The sequence below is a fragment of the Argopecten irradians genome, chromosome 3, assembly GCF_041381155.1.
Source record: "Argopecten irradians isolate NY chromosome 3, Ai_NY, whole genome shotgun sequence".
In the NCBI taxonomy this organism is placed as follows: domain Eukaryota; kingdom Metazoa; phylum Mollusca; class Bivalvia; order Pectinida; family Pectinidae; genus Argopecten; species Argopecten irradians.
In genome coordinates, this window is record NC_091136.1 from 26167905 (window position 1) to 26190534 (window position 22630).

At 34.7% G+C, this 22630-nt stretch overlaps 3 protein-coding genes across 3 annotated transcripts in view; 1 reads left to right on the forward strand and 2 right to left on the reverse strand.

Annotated features, from left to right (window-relative positions):
* LOC138318005 (E3 ubiquitin-protein ligase UBR2-like) overlaps positions 1-9562 on the reverse strand; it is a 42704-nt gene extending 33142 nt beyond the window's left edge. Inside the window, exons 1-11 of the mRNA XM_069260017.1 lie at positions 9414-9562; positions 6612-6874; positions 6221-6299; positions 5530-5640; positions 4842-5036; positions 4217-4294; positions 3993-4055; positions 3436-3559; positions 2936-3037; positions 1539-1575; positions 865-916 (exon numbers count right to left, since the gene is read on the reverse strand). Of these exons, the coding sequence (XP_069116118.1) occupies positions 865-916; positions 1539-1575; positions 2936-3037; positions 3436-3559; positions 3993-4055; positions 4217-4294; positions 4842-5036; positions 5530-5640; positions 6221-6299; positions 6612-6874; positions 9414-9473 (1164 nt within the window). The 5' untranslated portion in view covers positions 9474-9562. The remainder of the gene's footprint in view (positions 1-864; positions 917-1538; positions 1576-2935; positions 3038-3435; positions 3560-3992; positions 4056-4216; positions 4295-4841; positions 5037-5529; positions 5641-6220; positions 6300-6611; positions 6875-9413) is intronic.
* A 245-nt stretch (positions 9563-9807) lies between these two features.
* LOC138318003 (uridine diphosphate glucose pyrophosphatase NUDT14-like) lies at positions 9808-17255 on the forward strand. The gene is made up of 5 exons (XM_069260016.1): positions 9808-9965; positions 14482-14525; positions 14786-14850; positions 15119-15332; positions 16138-17255. Exons 1-5 carry the CDS (start codon positions 9885-9887, stop codon positions 16385-16387), a joined length of 654 nt encoding a protein of 217 aa, XP_069116117.1. The 5' UTR covers positions 9808-9884; the 3' UTR covers positions 16388-17255.
* Positions 17256-20405: 3150 nt separating this feature from the next.
* Positions 20406-22220, reverse strand: LOC138319594 (uncharacterized). The gene is made up of 3 exons (XM_069262744.1): positions 21784-22220; positions 21414-21650; positions 20406-20559 (listed from the first exon to the last, which is right to left on the reverse strand). Exons 1-3 carry the CDS (start codon positions 22218-22220, stop codon positions 20406-20408), a joined length of 828 nt encoding a protein of 275 aa, XP_069118845.1.
* Between the last annotated feature and the right edge of the window lie 410 nt (positions 22221-22630).

The following is a 22630-nucleotide window of genomic DNA, read 5'->3' on the forward strand; positions in this document are numbered from 1 at the left end:
TTATGTACAATGAGAAGGTTATTGAGACATTATGTACAATGAGAAGGTTATTGAGACATTATGTACAATGAGAAATTATGCCTATTTGAGACATTATGCAGTCTAACAGTGCAACAGAGCAAGCAATCCAAGTCAGCAAATCATCTATGTACCCGGTAATTAACTTTTTAATCATTCAATTAAAGTTTGTTAAGTCAAGAACAAGTATTTGTTGGTTTAGAAGTAAAACTCAATGCTACTAACAAATGTGATGCCATGCATTTGATGACTCTGATCAAAATCCTGTTACTAGTAAAAATCCTGTAGCTAGCAGAAATTTTACAAACTGTTCTAATCAAACCATTGTTTTCAAATCATTTCTAGTATATTACAGTTAGCACTAATGTCAATCTCCTTTCTTTATAAAGACTCATTAAGAGTTATCCTGTTATATCTAAGTTACAGTTCCTATTGTAACTCAAGTAGAAGGTAAAATTAACAAATATAAATTGCGACTTATGTGCAATTATGTACAAAATAAGTTACACAAGTTTTTATTACTGTATGTAGTATAGACTGCAGATAAAGCAAAGATTTGTATTATCAGCTCATAAAAATCAAAATAATTGTGTGGAATTCACTACATTAATTCCCTACAGTTTCATTCTACATAATTGATTACTTTGCATTTTTTTCAAATCTACTTCAAGGCAAGAATAAAATAATATAATACAATGTAAATACAGTACTGTACTATATAAAATCTTATATTAAAGATCTTAAAATTATCTTTAAAAATTTCAATCATATAAAATAAAATAAATTTGAATGACATTACTGGGTGAGAAATTATAAAATGTTGCTGAAAATAAAATGATAACTTACCTTGGTGAAGAGTATGGCAAACTGCTTCTTACACTCCAAGTCCATCAACACACTGTAAAAGAACCATTTCATGTTTATAGATTTTTCATTGCAATTGTTCCCAATGTTGTTATAAATATATAGTTTGATAATTATACAGTTAAGGCACTTATATAAAGTAGTTCTTACTGAATACAAAACAAAAACTATTACTCAGCCAACTTTATCTATATAATATAGGTTCATATTATTGTAACACCAATACGGCTTTATTGGCCAGGTGGTTAAGATGTCCCGATATAATACCATAAATCCTCCACCTGTGGGTCATGTATTGGAATCTCATGTGGGGCAGTTGCTAGGTACTGACGGCTGATTTTTCTCCAGGTACTAAGGCTTTCTTCCACCTCCTAAACATGCAGGGACGTCCTTAAATGACTCTGGCTGTTATTAGGACATAAAACCAACCAAACAATCCAGTAAAGACTAATGTGACAGGTTATGGAGGTGGAGGAAAGCCTGAGTACTCAAGAGAAAAACCACTGACCTACAGTTGGTTTCTGCCTCTGCCCCACATGAGTTCTCACAAACCAAAAGGTGGTAGTGGTAATATTTTAAAACACCATAACTACTTAGGCACACTGGCCCTATTAGATATAGATAATTGAACAAACAAAACAATCACTGACACTCACCCTGCCATGATAAGCTGGTGGTTGTTTACTCTTGCCACTGCAATAAAAAAATAATTTCTCGTCATGAAATCAATATCAGAAATCAATATTCATCAAATCAAAATGAAAACAGGTAAGTAAGTAGGTATCACGTATGAAAAGTTATCAAAGAATGACTGAGGTTGAGGTTTTGCACCAACTTTTTTTGACATAAACATCAATATAATAATATTATCATTATTCCACTAATTATAAGTTTTACAGAGAAGTGAGCGTACCCTTCCAGAGTTGTGTGTCTATCAGTAGGAGTTTCTCCATGATCGACTGTCCATCTTCCTGTGGCTGCATACTCAGTACACAGAACAGGTGACGTAGACCATCTGGACACAGACAACATGTAATGAGCACTCAAGTATCAAATAACTGCTCTACTCAGACATGGACATTTATGTGACATCACATGTAACTATAACTTCAAAAAGTCAATGTATGAATGTACAAATGTCTTGGTATACAGAAATGTCACATTCAATACAGATTTTGCCTGCCTTACTCTAAGTTATAATAGAAACAAAAAAACAATATTTTGCTTTAATTCCATAAATGTTAGTTTAATTTTGATCAACAAAATGTTTTAATTATTTCCTTTCTAGATACAATGCTTTAAACAGTAATAGTTATTAATATTATTACAAATCATAGCATTCCTTTGATTATCGAGTACACAGTTTTCTTGCATATTAGAACAATTATCAAGTAGCAGTGTCTGTGATATTACCTGATTTCCCTATGATGGTCTGCAGCCATTGGATAACTTTCAGGGCGAATGCTTGGTGGGCTACCACTATTGTATGCATCACCTGTACCTTCAGTGGCTTGTTACCATGCCGAGAGGTGTTATGCTGTAGACAATAAAATAAGGTGTGTTTGATTATTTAACATTCTATTGAAAGCCATGAGAGTTATTTAAGGATGTTGGAGTTCTAGATGGTGGAGGATAATTGGAGTACCTGGAGAAAAACCTGCCCCATGTTGGATTCAAACTCATGACACTGAGGTAGAGGTGGAGTGGTAATATGTTAAAACACCATAACTACTTAGGCACACTGGCCCTATTAGATATAGATAATTGAACAAACAAAACAATCACTGACACTCACCCTGCCATGATAAGCTGGTGGTTGTTTTACTCTTGCCACTGCAATAAAAAATAATTTCTCGTCATGAAATCAATATTAGAAATCAATATTCATCAAATCAAAATGAAAACAGGTAAGTAAGTAGGTATCACGTATGAAAAGTTATCAAACAATGACTGAGCTTGAGGTTTTGCACCAACTTTTTTCTGACATAAACATCAATATAATAATATTATCATTATTCCACTAATTATAAGTTTTACAGAGAAGTGAGCGTACCCTTCCAGAGTTGTGTGTCTATCAGTAGGAGTTTCTCCATGATCGACTGTCCATCTTCCTGTGGCTGCATACTCAGTACACAGAACAGGTGACGTAGACCATCTGGACACAGACAACATGTAATGAGCACTCAAGTATCAAATAACTGCTCTACTCAGACATGGACATTTATGTGACATCACATGTAACTATAACTTCAAAAAGTCAATGTATGAATGTACAATGTGTCTCGGTATACAGAAATGTCACATCCAATACAGATTTTGCCTGCGTTACTCTAAGTTATAATAGAAACAAAAAAACAATATTTTGCTTTAATTCCATAAATGTTAGTTTAATTTTGATCAACAAAATGTTCTAATTATTTCCTTTCTAGATACAATGCTTTAAACAGTAATAGTTATTAATATTATACAAATCATAGCATTCCTTTGATTATCGAGTACACAGTTTTCTTGCATATTAGAACAATTATCAAGTAGCAGTGTCTGTGATATTACCTGATTTCCCTATGATGGTCTGCAGCCATTGGATAACTTTCAGGGCGAATGCTTGGTGGGCTACCACTATTGTATGCATCACCTGTACCTTCAGTGGCTTGTTACCATGCCGAGAGGTGTTATGCTGTAGACAATAAAATAAGGTGTGTTTGATTATTTAACATTCTATTGAAAGCCATGAGAGTTATTTAAGGATGTTGGAGTTCTAGATGGTGGAGGATAATTGGAGTACCTGGAGAAAAACCTGCCCCATGTTGGATTCAAACTCATGACACTGAGGTAGAGGAGTTTTGTTAATATGTCAGGATATATTAACTACTGGACCACCATGACCCCTTACAAAATAAGGTTAATGTAAATGTGTTCACATAACAAACTGCAAGTACAAATACAATTTGATGAAAATGAACAAACAACCCTCAGAGTGAAGTTTTATTCCTAATCTTCATATTTCATTTAATTAATAACTAATTCACAAACAAATAACACCTGTGCTACTACATATATAATTTAAGTTTAACTGACTAAGGGTATCAACCATTCCCTGGAATACTTACCTCTATGACATAGCGAGCTTTTTCACAGGAAGAGAAATTTCCACTTCTTACATTACTCCTCCCCTAGAATAATAAAACATAACTTCAGTATTTACTTACTCATTTAAAATTACTATATCTTAGGATGTGATTGACATAGGAACTGGCTTATTCAGAGCAAGAGCATCGCAAACATTTTTTTATTTCTTGCAAAGACTTTCGTATAGAGATGACTTTCAGCCTACCTCTCGATCCACTGTGGTAGCAAATTCCACCGCCTCTTTTTGTGTACAATCAACAGCCCTCTGTAGTGTGTTGATCACCTAGATTGATAAAAATAAAATGCTGTAGGATTATAGCAAAAAAAACTGCATTTACTAAGTTTTGAGTTTAGAATCAATTGTATGCAATTAAATCTGACTACTCATACATCATTGTACTGAGACTGATATTACAATTCCATAAATTACAGTACTAACTCACATACAGAACTTAACTATGTGAGAGCATTCCATCTTTTTCTTGCCTTTTTTATTAACAAGCTTCAAAAGTCTATATTAGGCTATAGTGGAAAAAATATTTTTAGTAAGATTTTTATTACATGTATTTTATTACATAGGACTGATTCTTCTGTTCAAAGCATCTAAAACTCTTCAACATCTTGAATAAAGAACAAATTTATAGAAATTCAGACAAAATCAATTACCAATATGAGTGAAGTACCATAATACAAAACCTACACAGTCAAATGAACCCCCATCAATAAGGTTACAGGTACAGGGTTAGGGAGAAATAATCAGTACGACAAAGAAATTAAGGTTACAATCATATTTCAACATTCACACACATACTTGCTGGAAACAAACAAACCTGTTCGTAAGTGTGAACTTCATCATTGAAGAGCATGGTGATGTAGCTGTCCTCGAGTTCTCCTTCAGGCTGTAGATCGGGCGGTAGGTTGTCACACTGTTCCCACGTCAGCATCTCCATCGTGTACCGCAGCACTGCCATCAGAAGGGCACTGGCTCGGTCTGTCAGCTCATCAGGAAGCTTCTCCATAGGATTCTGGATATGCACCATTTTTCGGAAAATTATGGTTAAATCAAAATGGTTCAAAAATGTCTTACATAGCTGGTAGCTATTAAAGTGTATTCTACAGGGATGTAATTGATTCTATTAGCGAAGGGAGGAAATCTCTGGTCTCATAAAAGGAAACTTTCCCCCGGTATTTGAAATAGTGATTTTATGATGTTTCAGATTACATCTGACATGATTTGTTTCTCATAAATATTCTTCAATCAGAGGAAATCCTTTGAAAAGTACAAGAATCACATCCCTGATTCTAAGTCAATAAATCTACTTAACACTGATTTCTAAACCTAATGATAATCATTGTTTGATAAACTCTAAAAGAAATCTATGTAAATAAATAAGAGACTGCTTCACAAACACAGTCAAATCAATAGGTATTTAAATACGATAAACAACTATTTTTAATAGGAAAGCCTATTTCATGGATTTTCCTGATGTAAATTTCCACTAAACCATGTCTACTGACCTGCCCAGCACCGCCCTCCTGTTTAGCCTTGTGGTTACTACAGAAAGGAGAGGTCTTCCAGGCCTCGCTATCTCCACAGTCACAGTAGCCTCCACCCCCGGACGTACTCATCTATAACGCAGCAGTAACACATCAAAATTATTATATAGTACCAACATACTCATCTGTAGCACAGCAGTAACACATCAAAATTATTATATAGTACCAACATACTCATCTGTAGCACAGCAGTAACACATCAAAATTATTATATAGTACCAACATACTCATCTGTAGCACAGCAGTAACACATCAAAATTATTATATAGTACCAACATACTCATCTGTAACACTGCAGCAACACATCAGAATTATTATATATAAGTACCAACATACTCATCAGAATCATTACCAAATGACAACAGTAAAAAGAATGACACTCAAGGCAAAATGTATAAGTTACTATGAAAAATCTTTTTTCAATGTCTTTGTTCCATGAATTTAATTGGAATATCATATGCTACTTTTTTTCTGAAAAAATTAGGACAACAAACAAATAAGAGATCAATAAAGATGCATAATTTTGAAATAGGCCAGACAATTTTCATTACACAAATAAAGACCACATTTGGAGGAACAATATCAGTGGCTGTTCACTATCATGTTTGTTTGGACACTCATGTACCAATAAATCCTGCATGACTCCACATACCTTGTATCTGTGTTTCTTATGAGCACTTTTCTGGAAACAGTCTATGCACAAGACACATGTTGGGTCATTGGCGCAATCCCTGAAACATATTTATTATTAGTTATTGTATTATTTCATAATCAACTAGGTATATGTTACATAAATTACACTCTGAACAAACAGGACAGATTCATAATCAAATTTTAATTTTAGTTAATAATTAGTCTGTAGGGTTTCCCAATTGCAGAAGCAATCTTATAAACAATCAAAATGTATAAGCATCTACCAAGAAATTAGACAATAAAAGAAGATCAAGCTCAGTTTAAAGTAATTGATTATGAATCAAAATAACTTAATAATGTAAGATAATGTACATGTGTGCTTTAAAGGTTTAAAACATTTCCAGGTTTACCTGCATGAGTATGTGGGCTCGCCATATTTGAAAACTTTGCCACATAGCTGAGCTGGGCAATCTTTTTCTTTCAGTTCCTTAAACTTCACTTCTGGGTCTCCATTACAAAGGAAGTACTCCATTGGCCGAAAAAGGAACTTTTCTGCCAGGCGGTCTTCCTTGGCAGGGTCGTAACCATGACCCAACACAACCAGTACATAACATTTCCAGTGTTCTTTTAGTGCGGCAAGCAGCTCCCCTTTATGGCAACTCTCTAGCCATTCCTTTAAATATAGAATGAAAAATAAAATGTAACAATTAAGACTATCAGTAAATATATAGGATTTACATGATTGTTCATTTCATATGAGATTTTATAAAACGAGTCTAAGAAGTTTTTATTTTTGCAAGCCTCGGCGAGCAACAAGAAAAATTCGAGACGAGTTTCATAAAACCTCATATGAAATGAACACAAATTTAAGATACTTTTTATCACATAACTCCAAATACCTACATAATGAAAAATTTCAAGTCGAAATGTATTCAGAAAATCCAGCAAAGGCCGCCTTTTTGTCCCGCCCTCCTCGTAATCCTGACGTCACATCATTTTTCCTGACGTCATTTTTTTGTTTCTGTCCGACGTCACAATGAATTTCTAGCCAATGAAAATTGCTCCAGGTCATATTACACTAGTGACATATGCAAAAATATTACACGGGCGAAATCACTGGATATTAGGTGGATTATGTGATAAATATATATATCAAATCTATTTTCGTTCATAAAGAACACAGCATTTGTCTACTTGTATTTCACATAATGTTTTGACTGATAATAATTGAAAAACTTGATTAAGTAAAGCAAACAAACAAAAAAGAGGCCCAGAGGGCCTGTATCGCTCACCTGGTTTGTAATGCCAAGTAATGTTCTGAATACAGGTTCATTGTTTCTTTTCTGAAGGAATTTTAATATTTACCTCTAATTCCCCTATTGGGCCCCACCCCTCCTGCCCCCAGCGGGTCAGAGGCAAAATTTATACAAGTTCTGTTCCCCTTCTCCCAAGGATCTTTGTGGCCAAATTTGGTTACAATCCATGCAGAACTCTAGGACAAGTAGGGATTATATAGAATAACCTCTATTTTCCCTATTGGGCCCCGCCCCTCCTGCCCCCGGGGGTCAGAGCCAAAATTTATATAAGTTCTGTTCCTCTTCCCCCAATGATGTTTTTGACCAAATTTGGTTACAATCCATGCAGAACTCTAGGACAAGTAGCGATTTATAGGATTTACCTCTATTTCCCCTATTGGGCCCTGCCCCTCCTGCCCCCGGGGGGGCCAGAGCAAAAATTTATACAAGTTCTGTTCCCCCTCTCCCAAGGATATTTGTGGCCAAATTTGGTTACAATCCATTCAGAAGTCTATGACTAGTAGCGATTTATAGGATTTAACTCTATTTCTCCTATTGGGCCCCGCCCCTTCTGCCCCCAGGGGGTCAGAGCCAAAATTTATACAAGTTCTGTTCCCCCTTCCCCAAGGATGTTTGTGGCCAAATTTGGTTACAATCCATGCAGAACTCTATGACTAGTAGCGATTTAAAGGATTTACCTCTATTTCCCCTATTGGGCCCCGCCCCTCCTGCCCCAGGGGGGTTAGAGCCAAAATTTATACAAGTTCTGTTCCCCCTCCCCCAAGGATGTTTGTGGCCAAATTTGGTTACAATCCATGCAGAACTCTATGACTAGTAGCCATTTAAAGCCACACTATACGTAACTATCAACAAAAATTCAAGTTAAATTCGACTCCGATATTGTTAGTATTTGTAGATGTAGTTAAAATTAAGATATATTAAAGAATATTCATAATGTTTTTTTGATAACTTTGGTACAGCAGTTGTTGAAAGTCGATACATGTAAACATGCCTTCATTTTAAACTGGTCGCCATAGAAGTTACGAGTATTGCCGAACGGAAGTCGGAAAGTTCATGACCCATTTTCGGAAGAGTTCGGACAGACGTTACGTAGTTACAGTAGTCACATGACGTTCTCGGCAAAGACGTTACATTGTCGACTAACTTCGGCTTGTTTGACTAAGTGGGACCCACCTAGCGATAGTTAATATTTATTTGATTTTTAAAGAAATATTACGAATCATTATCGCTCATCTTGACTTTGATTTAGTCCTGTCTATGCATGATTTACAACAGGATTTTTTTTCAACATTCTTCTAAATCAAGAAAAAAATAAGAAAGATACGGATATTGGGCCTTTAAAGGAATTGTTGACGGACAGACGGACGACGGACGGACGGACGGACGGACGACGGACGACGGACGCCGCGCCATGACATAAGCTCACCGGCCCTTTGGGCCAGGTGAGCTAAAAAGTTTATGTCCAGCCATGTGTCTGAGAAAAGTACTATTTAAAGTATTTTGAATAATAATTGTTGTTTGAATGATTTACAATGTAACGATAAACATCGAATCGAACATAGGCGTAGACAAAATATGTGTAACAACGAATATCTAAATCAATGCACCAGATCCTAACTACATTCTAGGTCTACTTGTAGCTCTTCAGTGTTCACGGCCGTTCATCCTTGGGCTTTGTGCCCATTTGAGGGTTCATTGGAAATGGAAAACATCTTTTATCTGTAAAATAATTTGAAGCTTTCTCCTTTTGTCAAATCAATCAAATTATATGTCAAAGAAAGAGCTTTAAATAGGTAATTTTTTTCTGTTTCTGAAAAATTGCAGACGAATGCGCTTTGAACTTTAGTAAATTTCCTACAAAAATTCAACATTTTTTGTGCATAATGGACCGCTTACCTTAACCAAAACTTGTTGAATAAATGCTCTTGTTGGAGCATTTGATTTCAGTGCCATCATTCCATTATTTATGTTCTATTTTCTATTTCGAAAAGTCTGATTTCATCACGATTTACGAAGTCTTATTTCAAATTCAAGCTTCTTGTCGATGTTGATAGGTGTCAGTGCTACGATATTATACTTCTTAAAATGTTCCGTATACATAACGTGCATCCAATATTGCCTTAAATATATACATATAGCACATCCGCAAATATTATATATGTGTTCAAAAACTATATATAAATATGTGCATTACGTAATACGTTGATAAATATACAAGAATGTTTTAATTTTAGACGCATTCATGCGATGTCAGAGTATTCATTTCCCCTCACACCGCCTATCAATGTTTTGTAGACGTTTGTATCGCATGATCTTTCTCAATAGGTTTTTTTTTCTTGGCAATTATTGTCCCAACAAGAATTCGCGATGGAAGATATAACAGACGTGAAAATTGTACCATGTGAGAAGTCAGGGTTTATTAAACCATTGCGAATGCTTTTCAAACAGGTAGATATGTCACTTGATCACTAAATCTTCGCTATGTTCTAAATAAGGAACGCCTAAAAATAAGATACACTGTGCATGCGATCTCGACCTACTTTCACTTTGTCCAAAACATTGCTAATGTAAACATTATGTATAGGCCTAGTTGTCACCATGGGTTTGTTGCTCTCATAACAAATGGATTCTTCTAGGAAATTTGACCTTCAAAGCATTGTTGTTTCTATTATTTTTAATTCTTAGGAATAATTACAATGTACGTTAAGATTTTCACAAAAGTTTGCAAACAAAATTTATTCCATAACCCGATGCAATTCAAAAATTGTGACATCAATGCTTAAATTTAATTTTTCAGACTAAAATAAAATGCGTTTAAACTTGCTATTCCACTGGTTTTCCAAGGGATTATTTGATTATTTGTCCAAATTTATAATCAATACACAATTATCAACGTCTCCACATCAAGATAATGTTTGGTTTTTGCGCCATTCTCTGATTTTTTCTTCATAAAAGGACAATGTAAATTTATTGATTTATTTTTATCAATATTAAAAATTCAGTTTCTGTATTCAACCAAATTTCTACATGTATAAGTGCACCTCCTCCTTCTTGAGGTGTAACAGGACGAGAGTGGTGTCCCGCCAGCTGGGCTCGAACCCGCGACACTGGACATACTGGTCGCTGCTCTACAGACTGAACTTAAGGGAAATTGCCCCTAACGCGAATCTTGAAGGCAACCATATCATTATGTACAATTAAATCTGCTACAGAGGCCGCAATTTCACTTAACCTTAAAGATGCTCCATCGCCGACAGAGCATATTAATGATATTCATTATTTGAACAATAATTGGTGTTCAATCGTGTTTGTATGTCTAATTAACACAAAAAATAATGTATATATTTTCATTTTGCCTTTTGTGCATGCGCAATCAGTACCTCATTCCATATAGGATATAGTGCATCAGAATTTTTTCGAGATGCAATTAATTATTTTTCATATTTTTAACTTGACGTAGAATAATAAGCTCAAACTTTTCAATGGTGGTAATGGTGTAAAGTAAGTAGTTTTTGTAACTGAAGAAAAATACTAAATCGTCTGCTCCTGTTTTTGATAGTGAAAAAATACTATTTGTCGGTGGTGGAGCATCTTTAAAATAAACGCAGACTCAAAAAATGAAAACTTTAGGTTTCTTTATTTGATTTTTTTTCAAGTCGATTTATGGTGTGCTATAATTCTAAAGTCAAAATTTCATTTATCAAGTCCCCCTTAATTTCTCTAATTTTAAGCACCATGGGTTCTCATTGGATTGAACATGGCAAGTAAAATGATAAATACTTTATTTTCACACAACTGTACTGTTATAAATATAATATGATATAACACACACACCTACATTGATTGAGTTTATACAAATTATTTATGTACTATATTGTACACTCTACTACTGACCACCATGCACAAGTCACCCCAATCTTACCTGGCGTTATACAATTATCCACATACACACAATGTGTTTGAAGAAATGAGAAATAGATTTGTGTAATACTCATTTTTTTCATATAAATGTATATGTAACACATCTATCAGAGTTTAGAATAATTTCTACCACAATAGGTGGTGTTATTCAACTCTCAGGATATCAAATGATGTTGATAACCAATTTGTTTATACCACATCTGGAATAAACTCTGTAGGTATTCTGATTGGATGATACAGTGAACTTTGACCGTACTACTTTTCCATAATGTCAGATCATCATTTGTCAATGTCATCAATAATCAAATGACATCATGCTATGTTGTGATTGCAGCTAGACGTCCAAAACTGCTGTTGGAAAACGTATGCGTTGTGTCAAAATACGTGGCGTTTTCATGCATGCTGTAAAATTGACCTTATGCACTGATAATACATCTTGAGGGACAAGAATTTTACTTATCAGTTTTGTAGATTTGATGAGTCGGATACAAACTTGATCTTGATTGTAATGGCTTGATGACTACCTTGCAGGAAATAGACGGCGCCGTGTCGTGCGATTGCTTTTACATGTATACATGTAGTCCGACATTGAGTTTTACTTTCTGGAAGCAACTATGAAGATTTGCACTCAATAAGACATTAAATGAGTATTATTTAACCCTAAAGATGTTCACAATTAAAAGAATTTGATATTGATGGATTCATTATCAAAGGATGAATTTTGAATACTAATTAGTGTCTTTTTGCTGATGAAAATATTACTACATCTTATTTGCATATTTCAGTAAATACATGTTACCACACATATCCTGGCCACATTTCTATCGGCTAAAATTGAGTATGATTATGGTAGAAACAGCTAGGTCACACTACTCGTGAATGTTGATCATTGAATTTATTCCACAATTTGTAAGGGTTTTATTTAAATCTTACAAAAGATACTTGCTAAAGCTCGTGTCTTTTGTAACTTTTAAATATAACTCACTCGTGTGGAACAAATTCAATATTCAATAACCACTCGTTGTGTAACCTCTATTTCTATAATTGGTACAGTTATTTTAAAGATGCTCTACCGCCGATAAATAGCATTTTTTTCACTATCAAAAACAGGAGCAGGAGCAGACAATTTAGTATTTTTCTTTGGTTACAAAAATTACTTACTGTACACCATTACCACCATTGAAAAGTTTCAGCTTCTAATTCTACGTCAAGTTAAAAATATGAAAAATAATTAATTGCATCCCGAAAAAATTCCGACGCACTGTATCCTATATGGAATTATGAAGTACTGATTGTGCATGCACCAAAGGCAAAACTTAATATATATATTATTTTTGTCTTAATTAGACATACATACACACGATTGAACACCAATTATTGTTCAAATAATGAATATCATTTATGCTCTGTCGGCGGTGGAGCATCTTTAAATTATATTCAAAAGTTTAAGATATTAACCACTTTTCTATTTTGGGATGGGTAGACTTAAGTAATGTAAATTAGTCATGTTTTCTACAGACACAGTTAGGTAATTAACTGTCCCAGCTGTGATTTTTTCCATTTTATATTTAAAATACAGTATACGTAAATATACATTACATGTATGTAGCTAACACCAAGAAATTGTTCATGTTTTCTTATCTTCATATTGTCAGTAAGATCACAGGTAAGTTAGCGATGGACCGTCATTTAAATTGTTGTATTAAGTCATATTTGTTTATCACTTATAAATCCTTGGTTTATAGTATCTATATAAGTATTTTTATAACAGAAACTACAAAATTATTTACAAATGGCAATGTCGAAGAAAGAACAATGCAAATATGATGCACCAATGTCCTGGTAGTTGCTAGATTTTGGATATCACAAGTCAATATTGACATTATATAATACTAATAATGATAATCTATATGATAAATGTACTGTTTACTTACTATAAAAGGAAGATAGTTTGTACCAATTTATGTGGCTGTCATAACAGAAACATATTCAAATGGATAATTATACATTTCGTCTCTTTTTATATGTTACTGTAGAAGGTTTTTGTACCACCTGCTTATACCAGAAACTGATTTCCATGGGCTGAGGTTCCTGATATTCCACTGTCTCATGTCTAATTTTGATTTAATATCACAAATATTACATTATGTTTAAATGCCAACATTATGTTTCTTATTCAGGTTGTGTAACGTGGCAATTTGACAATTTCCTTGTTGGCAGATTAAGAATTTACACATTTAATATTGCCTGCTTCCTGAAATATGTAATTGCATGTCTACTCAGATAATTAAAACTGTTGGCAATTCTTATCTATATCATGTATGTATTAGAGTGACTAACATTCTTTTCACTCTAACAGATAGACTTCGTACATACTGGATTGCCTGTTGTAGGTTTTCTTCTTTATGCTTAATTATTTTATATAATATATGTATAATAGCTCCATTGGCTGGATTATCTCCCTTGGTACTCTGAGCATTACTCTGATATATCAAAATGATTGTATCCATGGAAACATACAAAAAATGTAATTTATTTGTCGGTATCCTGCAGGGTGATATCCGATTTATAAATTGACAAAGATGAAGCATAAAAATCTTCACATATCAATATATAGGACTACATTGTCAGTTCTAGGTCTATTGTAGTGATATTTACAGATGCCGACAGAGCATACCGATAAAAAATATTCATCATTTGAACAATAACTGATGTATAATTGTGTGTAATGTGTATATGTGTCTATTAACACAAAAATGTATATAACATAAATTATTTTGCTTTTGGTGCATGTGCAATAAGTACTTAATTCCATATAGGGCATAGTGCCTTAGGAATTGTTTGGGACGCAATATTAATTATTTTTAATATTTTTATCTTGAAGTAAAATTAGAAGCTCAAACTTTTCAATGATGGTACTATGTAAAGTAAGTAACTTTTGTAATTGAAGAAAATACTAATTTGTCTGCTCATGTTTTTGATTGAGAAAAAATACCATTTGTCAGTGGTGGAGCATCTTTAAATCTTTAAAATTATTTTGTAGAATGGAAGAGAAAAGATATGGGACGCCATGGAGGTACATGATAGGTACATGCATATAAGTCATTGTTCATTCTTATTAGAATTATAGTTATACTTTCAACTTAAGTTAGAGAAGACCAAAAGGAAATTTCAGTTTAAATACATGTATATGAAAGAATTTTAATTGTTAAAAGACATCTTACAATACTTTGAAGCACATTTTTCAGTAACGGTCATGATCATTTGTTAACTTCAAGACCAAGCATTTGTATCATTTTGGTATAATCTGAGTTTTTGAATTTCTAGTATTTTCATCTTATTTTCAGTGTTGTAATCCTTATCTTTAACAAGACCAGAAATGTGTTTGTTTTTGTCAAACAGTTTCGTCCAGGTAAGAAAAAATCACGCCGTTTATATTACTGTTTATTAATTCAACAGGACTCAGAATTGAAAATATACATGTACATGTAATTACATTCAAATATGATTTAGCCTATTATAATATATTTGTTGTACATGTATATGATATAAGCTTACATGTAAATGTGTACAAACTGTGTTTTTTACTGGTTAATAGTATTTAATTTATTTTCCTGAAAATATTAAAGAAAAAATGTTTCCTTAAGATTATTAAGTAATTGCTTGACACCTTTTCACAGCTGTGTATCTGAGCAGTTCCAAAATAACAGAAGAAAATGGAAGTAAATTGATAAAAACGAGTGAAAACCCTCCCTCATTGGGTGTAACCTATGAACTTTGTGCTGGAATAGTAGACAAGGATATTGGTAACCAGAGAATAGCACAAGCCGAGGTGATGGAAGAATGTGGTTACCAGGTACCATTAGAGAGCATAGAACCGGTCACTTCATACAGGTAAATATAGGAATCCAGAATAGCTGTCCTCCAAAGGGAGAAATTTCATAAATAAATCAAGAAAGTCTCTTCCTTACAAATTTAAGACCTCTTCGTCATATCCTCAAGCACATGAAATCAGAACCCAGCTAGGTAATCCATCTTATATTTTCAATTGCTTAGATGCCATGAATCATAATCCGTTCATAAACCATGGCACCTAAGCAACTAGAAATTTAAGATGGGTTTTACTTTCTTGGTAGCTGGTTTTGATTCCTTGTGCTTGAGGATATTACCAAGAGGGGATAATTTGCGAAAGAAGAGACTTTCTGATGAATATATTCATGGTTATCAATTAAGTTGTATTAAATACAAGTGAGAAATCAATTCGGTATCAGGTACTCATGAGGGGTGATTTGAGTATACAGGATAGGAAACACATTTGACACAAGAAATTGAATATGGTCACAGAATTATTCCTATAAAGATTCTGGGGCATCACTTTTTTCAAAGATGGGATGTTAAATAAGACACAAAATTCCAGACTCAGAAGTTTGTCAGGTAACCAATACAGTTAGATGTAAAAAGACATGTGTTATGTTTCATAACTGTTACTACTTAATTGGTTTCAACTCAGATTACTGTATAATATGGGTACATTTATTTGACAATTCCAAGGTGATATTTGTGACTTAAGCATAGGAAAGTTACAGAGAAAATTGATGGGGTGTCTGTTAGAGACCATGTGTTAATTAGAATAAATACGGTATGTAGAAAACAAAGTCTGTTGAATTATTTTTAATTTCTTTCCTCTAAATATTTCCAGGAGTGGTGTGGGTACAACAGGGGCGCTACAGAATCTGTACTACGCTGAAGTTACGGACCAGATGAAGGTGGGGGCGGGAGGGGGTGTGGCAGAGGAGGGTGAACTTATAGACGTGGTAGAGATTCCCCTGTCTAAGGGGAAGGCCTTCATCACGGACCAGGCCTACATTAAACCTGTAGCCATGATGTATGCACTTATGTGGTTCTTTGATGTAAAAGCGAAACATTATATAGATGGAAATAAACTATGATTCACCATCGATACAATTCTTCTAACCACAGACCAATCAGTTGCTGGGAAATATTTCCAGGAGAGAAAAGTGGTTTATTGTTGTAATTAAAAAACTATTCAAGAAATCCTGATGATTAAAGATTTTCCTATAGTGCAAATATGCAAATAATCTTAGAGCAATATAATGTGTCAATCTATATTTAAAACTGATGTCCAAATGTTTTATACTCACAAATATAAAAATCACTATTCAGAATGGATCTTTACGTGTATATTATGTTTATACTGTAAATGGATTTATTTTTGTGGTCGTTTATAATTAATTTTATCACTTTTTGTGCTGCCTTAAAAACACTAATTCATGTACAGTGCTAAATTTTGTAAAAGAGTATATCTGGTATTGTACCACCAAATTGTGCTAATATGTAATATCCAGGCTGATAAATTGTAATTTACATTTTGCCTGCATTTGTGCTAAAATCATTTATATAATATGTCCACTCAGTGTACTTTTTGATGTAGTACATGTATATAAAATGGTTATTAAAACTGATTGGCAGTTTATTGCAAGGATTAGACAACATTTGCTGAATGTGGGCAGCAGGTAGTTCATTATTTGACCAGGGAATAATATTGGTGTTGGAAACATGTATGGTTTTTTTTATATCTTTATCATATTCAAATTTCCTTTCATCCCTAGTTTATTGTCCTATAAAATGAATTAAAAAAAATTGTGTAATAATACCATTTGTCAGAACGCACTGAATGTATCATTCTCAAATTTCATTAAATACAGGTCCAGTTACCCTTTGTCTCTCATTGTTTATGAGCGTGTCCAATGGTTACATGTAGGTCAATTTTTATTAATAAATAGTAATATATAAGTGCTTTTTCTCAGACTCTTTCTTCAGATCTTTATGAAAAAAATATCATATGCATAATCCCCAATGTTCTTTTATCTGGTGTTATTTATTCTATTTTGAAAGAGATCAAACAAGTTACTTATAGCAACCAAAATTTGTTTGACCTCATCAAATCTAACTTACATCATCTAAGGATGATATGCTACACACTATTAGGTCACTGTGACATTAACATCAAGGCCAAAGGTCAAATATCCATGCAATAATCAGATTTAGTAATGTAACTTGTTGTACAGACAAATTATATAGTAAACAGAATATATATAATTGCATTGTAATTTATACATCACTTTTAAACAGTTGAATGGGAGACATGGAATGTAATCCGTTACAATGTACATGGATATCTATTAAATTCTCTATTTTGCAGGAAGATTTTACAAATCAAAAAAGTAAAAAATATTAGAATGTCAATACAGACTAATTGTTAGTCATTTACATCAAATGTCAGCAATATGACATACTTTTACACACACGAGGAAATCTATTTGTTCTGCAAAAATTTTCAGTATTGGATATTTCCTGACCACAAAGTCGTTAGTATTGGATGTTTTCCTGATATACAGTCGTCAGTATTGGTTGTTTTCTGATACAAAGTCGTCAGTATTGAATGTTTTCCTGACCACAAAGTCGTCAGTATTGGATGTTTTCCTGATCACAAAGTCGTCAGTATTGGATGTTTACCTGATCACACAGTCGTCAGTATTGGATGTTTACCTGATCACACAGTCGTCAGTATTGGTTGTTTTCTGATACAAAGTCGTCAGTATTGGATGTTTACCTGATACAAAGTCGTCAGTATTGGATGTTTTCCTGATCACACAGTCGTCAGTATTGGATGTTTTCCTGATCACACAGTCGTCAGTATTGGATGTTTTCCTGATCACAAAGTCGTCAGTATTGGATGTTTACCTGATCACAAAGTCGTCAGTATTGGATGTTTACCTGATATACAGTCGTCAGTATTGGATGTTTACCTGATCACAAAGTCGTCAGTATTGGATGTTTACCTGATCACAAAGTCGTCAGTATTGGATGTTTACCTGATCACACAGTCGTCAGTATTGGATGTTTACCTGATCACACAGTCGTCAGTATTGGATGTTTACCTGATCACACAGTCGTCAGTATTGGATGTTTTCCTGATCACAAAGTCGTCAGTATTGGATGTTTACCTGATATGCAGTCGTCAGTATTGGATGTTTACCTGATATGCAGTCGTCAGTATTGGATGTTTACCTGATCACACAGTCGTCAGTATTGGATGTTTACCTGATCACACAGTCGTCAGTATTGGATGTTTTCCTGATCACAAAATGTTTTCTCCAAATCGTCAGTATTGGATGTTTTCCTGATCATACAGTCGTCAGTATTGGATGTTTTCCTGATCACAAAGTCGTCAGTATTGGATGTTTACCTGATCACAAAGTCGTCAGTATTGGATGTTTACCTGATATACAGTCGTCAGTATTGGTTGTTTTCTGATACAAAGTCGTCAGTATTGAATGTTTTCCTGACCACAAAGTCGTCAGTATAAGATGTTTTTCTGATCACAGTCGTCAGTATTGGATGTTTACCTGATCACACAGTCGTCAGTATTGGATGTTTTCCTGATCACACAGTCGGCAGTATTGGATGTTTTCCTTATCACAAAGTCGTCAGTATTGGATGTTTACCTGATCACAAAGTCGTCAGTATTGGATGTTTACCTGATATGCAGTCGTCAGTATTGGATGTTTACCTGATCACACAGTCGTCAGTATTGGATGTTTACCTGATCACACAGTCGTCAGTATTGGATGTTTACCTGATCACACAGTCGTCAGTATTGGATGTTTACCTGATCACACAGTCGTCAGTATTGGATGTTTTCCTGATCACAAAGTCGTCAGTATTGGATGTTTACCTGATCACACAGTCGTCAGTATTGGATGTTTTCCTGGTCACAAAGTCGTCAGTATTGGATGTTTTCCTGATCACAAAGTCGTCAGTATTGGATGTTTTCCTGATCACAAAGTGATACACCTTATCACACAGTCGTCAGTATTGGATGTTTACCTGATATGCAGTCGTCAGTATTGGATGTTTTCCTGATACACAGTCGTCAGTATTGGATGTTTACCTGATACACAGTCGTCAGTATTGGATGTTTACCTGATCACACAGTCGTCAGTATTGGATGTTTTTACTGATCACACAGTCGTCAGTATTGGATGTTTACCTGATCACACAGTCGTCAGTATTGGATGTTTACCTGATCACACAGTCGTCAGTATTGGATGTTTACCTGATCACACAGTCGTCAGTATTGGATGTTTACCTGATATGCAGTCGTCAGTATTGGATGTTTTCCTGATCACACAGTCGTCAGTATTGGATGTTTACCTGATCACAAAGTCGTCAGTATTGGATGTTTTCCTGATCACACAGTCGTCAGTATTGGATGTTTACCTGATCACAAAGTCGTCAGTATTAGTGTTTACCTGATATACAGTCGTCAGTATTGGATGTTTCCTGATCACACGTCGTCAGTATTGGATGTTTACCTGATCACAAAGTCGTCAGTATTAGATGTTTTACCTGATCACACAGTCGTCAGTATTGGATGTTTACCTGATCACACAGTCGTCAGTATTGGATGTTTACCTGATCACACAGTCGTCAGTATTGGATGTTTTTCCTGATCACACAGTCGTCAGTATTGGATGTTTTCCTGATCACACAGTCGTCAGTATTGGATGTTTACCTGATATGCAGTCGTCAGTATTGGATGTTTTCCTGATCACACAGTCGTCAGTATTGGATGTTTACCTGATCACAAAGTCGTCAGTATTGGATGTTTACCTGATCACACAGTCGTCAGTATTGGATGTTTTCCTGATCACAAAGTCGTCAGTATTGGATGTTTTCCTGATCACACAGTCGTCAGTATTGGATGTTTACCTGATCACACAGTCGTCAGTATTGGATTTTACCTGATCACATACAGTCGTCAGTATTGGATGTTTTCCTGATACAAAGTCGTCAGTATTGATGTTTTCTGATGTTTCACAAAGTCGTCAGTATTGATGTTTCTGATACAGTCGTCAGTATTGATGTTTCTGATCATGCAGATCAGTCAGTATTGGATGTTTTCCTGATCACACAGTCGTCAGTATTGGATGTTTTCCTGATCACACAGTCGTCAGTATTGGATGTTTTCCTGATCACACAGTCGTCAGTATTGGATGTTTTCCTGATCACAAAGTCGTCAGTATTGGATGTTTTCCTGATCACAAAGTCGTCAGTATTGGATGTTTTTCTGATCACACAGTCGTCAGTATTGGATGTTTACCTGATATACAGTCGTCAGTATTGGATGTTTACCTGATACAAAGTCGTCAGTATTGGATGTTTACCTGATCACAAAGTCGTCAGTATTGGATGTTTACCTGATCACACAGTCGTCAGTATTGGATGTTTACCTGATCACACAGTCGTCAGTATTGGATGTTTACCTGATCACACAGTCGTCAGTATTGGATGTTTACCTGATCACACAGTCGGCAGTATTGGATGTTTACCTGATATGCAGTCGTCAGTATTGGATGTTTTTCTGATCACACAGTTGTCAGTATTGTAAGTTTTCCTGATCACAAAGTCGTCAGTATTGGATGTTTACCTGATATAAAGTCGTCAGTATTGGATGTTTTCCTGATCACAAAGTCGTTAGTATTGGATGTTTTCCTGGTCACAAATTCGTCAGTATTGGATGTTTTCCTAATCATACAGTCGTCAGTATTGGATGTTTTTCTGATCACAAAGTCGTCAGTATTGGATGTTTACCTGATCACAAAGTCGTCAGTATTGGATGTTTACCTGATATACAGTCGTCAGTATTGGTTGTTTTTCTGATTTCTGATCACAAAGTCGTCAGTATTGGATGTTTACCTGATCACAAAGTCGTCAGTATTGGATGTTTACCTGATATACAGTCGTCAGTATTGGTTGTTTTCTGATACAAAGTCGTCAGTATTGAATGTTTTCCTGACCACAAAGTCGTCAGTATTAGATGTTTTCCTGATAACAGTCGTCAGTATTGGATGTTTACCTGATATACAGTCGTCAGTATTGGATGTTTACCTGATATACAGTATACAGTCGTCAGTATTGGATGTTTTCCTGATCACAAAGTCGTTAGTATTGGATGTTTTCCTGGTCACAAAGTCGTCAGTATTGGATGTTTTCCTAATCATACAGTCGTTAGTTGTGGATGTTTTCCTGATCACAAAGTCGTTAGTAATGGATGTTTTCCTCATCACAAAGTCGTTAGTAATGGATGTTTTCCTGATCACACAGTCTTCAGTATTGGATGTTTTCCTGGTCACAAAGTCGGCAGTATTAGATGTTTTTTCTGATCACAAAGTCGTCAGTATTGAATGTTTTTCTGATCACACAGTCGTCAGTATTTGATGTTTACCTGATCACACAGTCGTCAGTATTGGATGTTTACCTGATCACACAGTCGTCAGTATTGGATGTTTTCCTGATCACACAGTCGTCAGTATTGGATGTTTTTCTGATCACACAGTCGTCAGTATTGGAAGTTTTCCTGATCACACAGTCGTCAGTATTAGATGTTTTTCTGATTACAAAGTAGTCAGTATTGGATGTTTTCCTGATCACAAAGTCGTCAGTATTGAAAGTTTTCCTGGTCACACAGTCGTCAGTATTGGATGTTTTCCTGGTCACAAAGTCGTCAACATTGGATGTTTTCCTGATCACACAGTCGTCAGTATTGAATGTTTTACTGATCACACAGTCGTCAGTATTGGAAGTTTTCCTGATCACACAGTCGTCAGTATTAGATGTTTTTCTGATTACAAAGTCGTCAGTATTGGATGTTTTCCTGATCACAAAGTCGTCAGTATTGAATGTTTTCCTAATCATACAGTCGTTAGTTATGGATGTTTTCCTGATCACAAAGTCGTTAGTAATGGATGTTTTCCTGATCACACAGTCGTTAGTATTGGATATTTCCTGATCAAACAGTCTTCAGTATTGGATGTTACCTGATGCGAAGTCGTTTATATTGGATGTTTTCCTGATCACAAAGCCGTAAGTATTAGATGTTTCTTGATCGCAAAGTTCTCATTATGGGATGTTTCTTGATCATAAACTCTAAGGGGTTTCCAAACTGAGGCGATAGGGATCTATAAATGTAAAAATGAGATAAATGTATAATTTTATTGATTTTTTCATAGATTGGAAATTTGCTGAAGCTCAAAATTAAAGGCAAATAAAAAGCCACTAGAACATTTTGAATCAAGATAAAAATATAAACTACAAATATATAAAAG

What these genes read in the sequence shown, in the direction of transcription:
- LOC138318003 (XM_069260016.1), top strand. Translation starts at nt 9,885, where the DNA reads ATGGAAGATATAACAGACGTGAAAATTGTACCATGTGAGAAGTCAGGG. An exon ending in TGTCAAACAGTTTCGTCCAG is followed by an intron (nt 14,851 to 15,118) that starts GTAAGAAAAAAT and finishes ACCTTTTCACAG; the next exon opens with CTGTGTATCTGAGCAGTTCC. An exon ending in GAACCGGTCACTTCATACAG is followed by an intron (nt 15,333 to 16,137) that starts GTAAATATAGGA and finishes AAATATTTCCAG; the next exon opens with GAGTGGTGTGGGTACAACAG.
- LOC138319594 (XM_069262744.1), bottom strand. Translation starts at nt 22,220, where the DNA reads ATGATTAGGAAAACATTCAATACTGACGACTTTGTGATCAGGAAAACA. An exon ending in ACTGACGACTGTGTGATCAG is followed by an intron (nt 21,651 to 21,783) that starts GTAAACATCCAA and finishes CTTTGTGACCAG; the next exon opens with GAAAACATCCAATACTGAAG. An exon ending in GACTGTATACTGTATATCAG is followed by an intron (nt 20,560 to 21,413) that starts GTAAACATCCAA and finishes CTTTGTGATCAG; the next exon opens with GAAAACATCCAATACTGACG.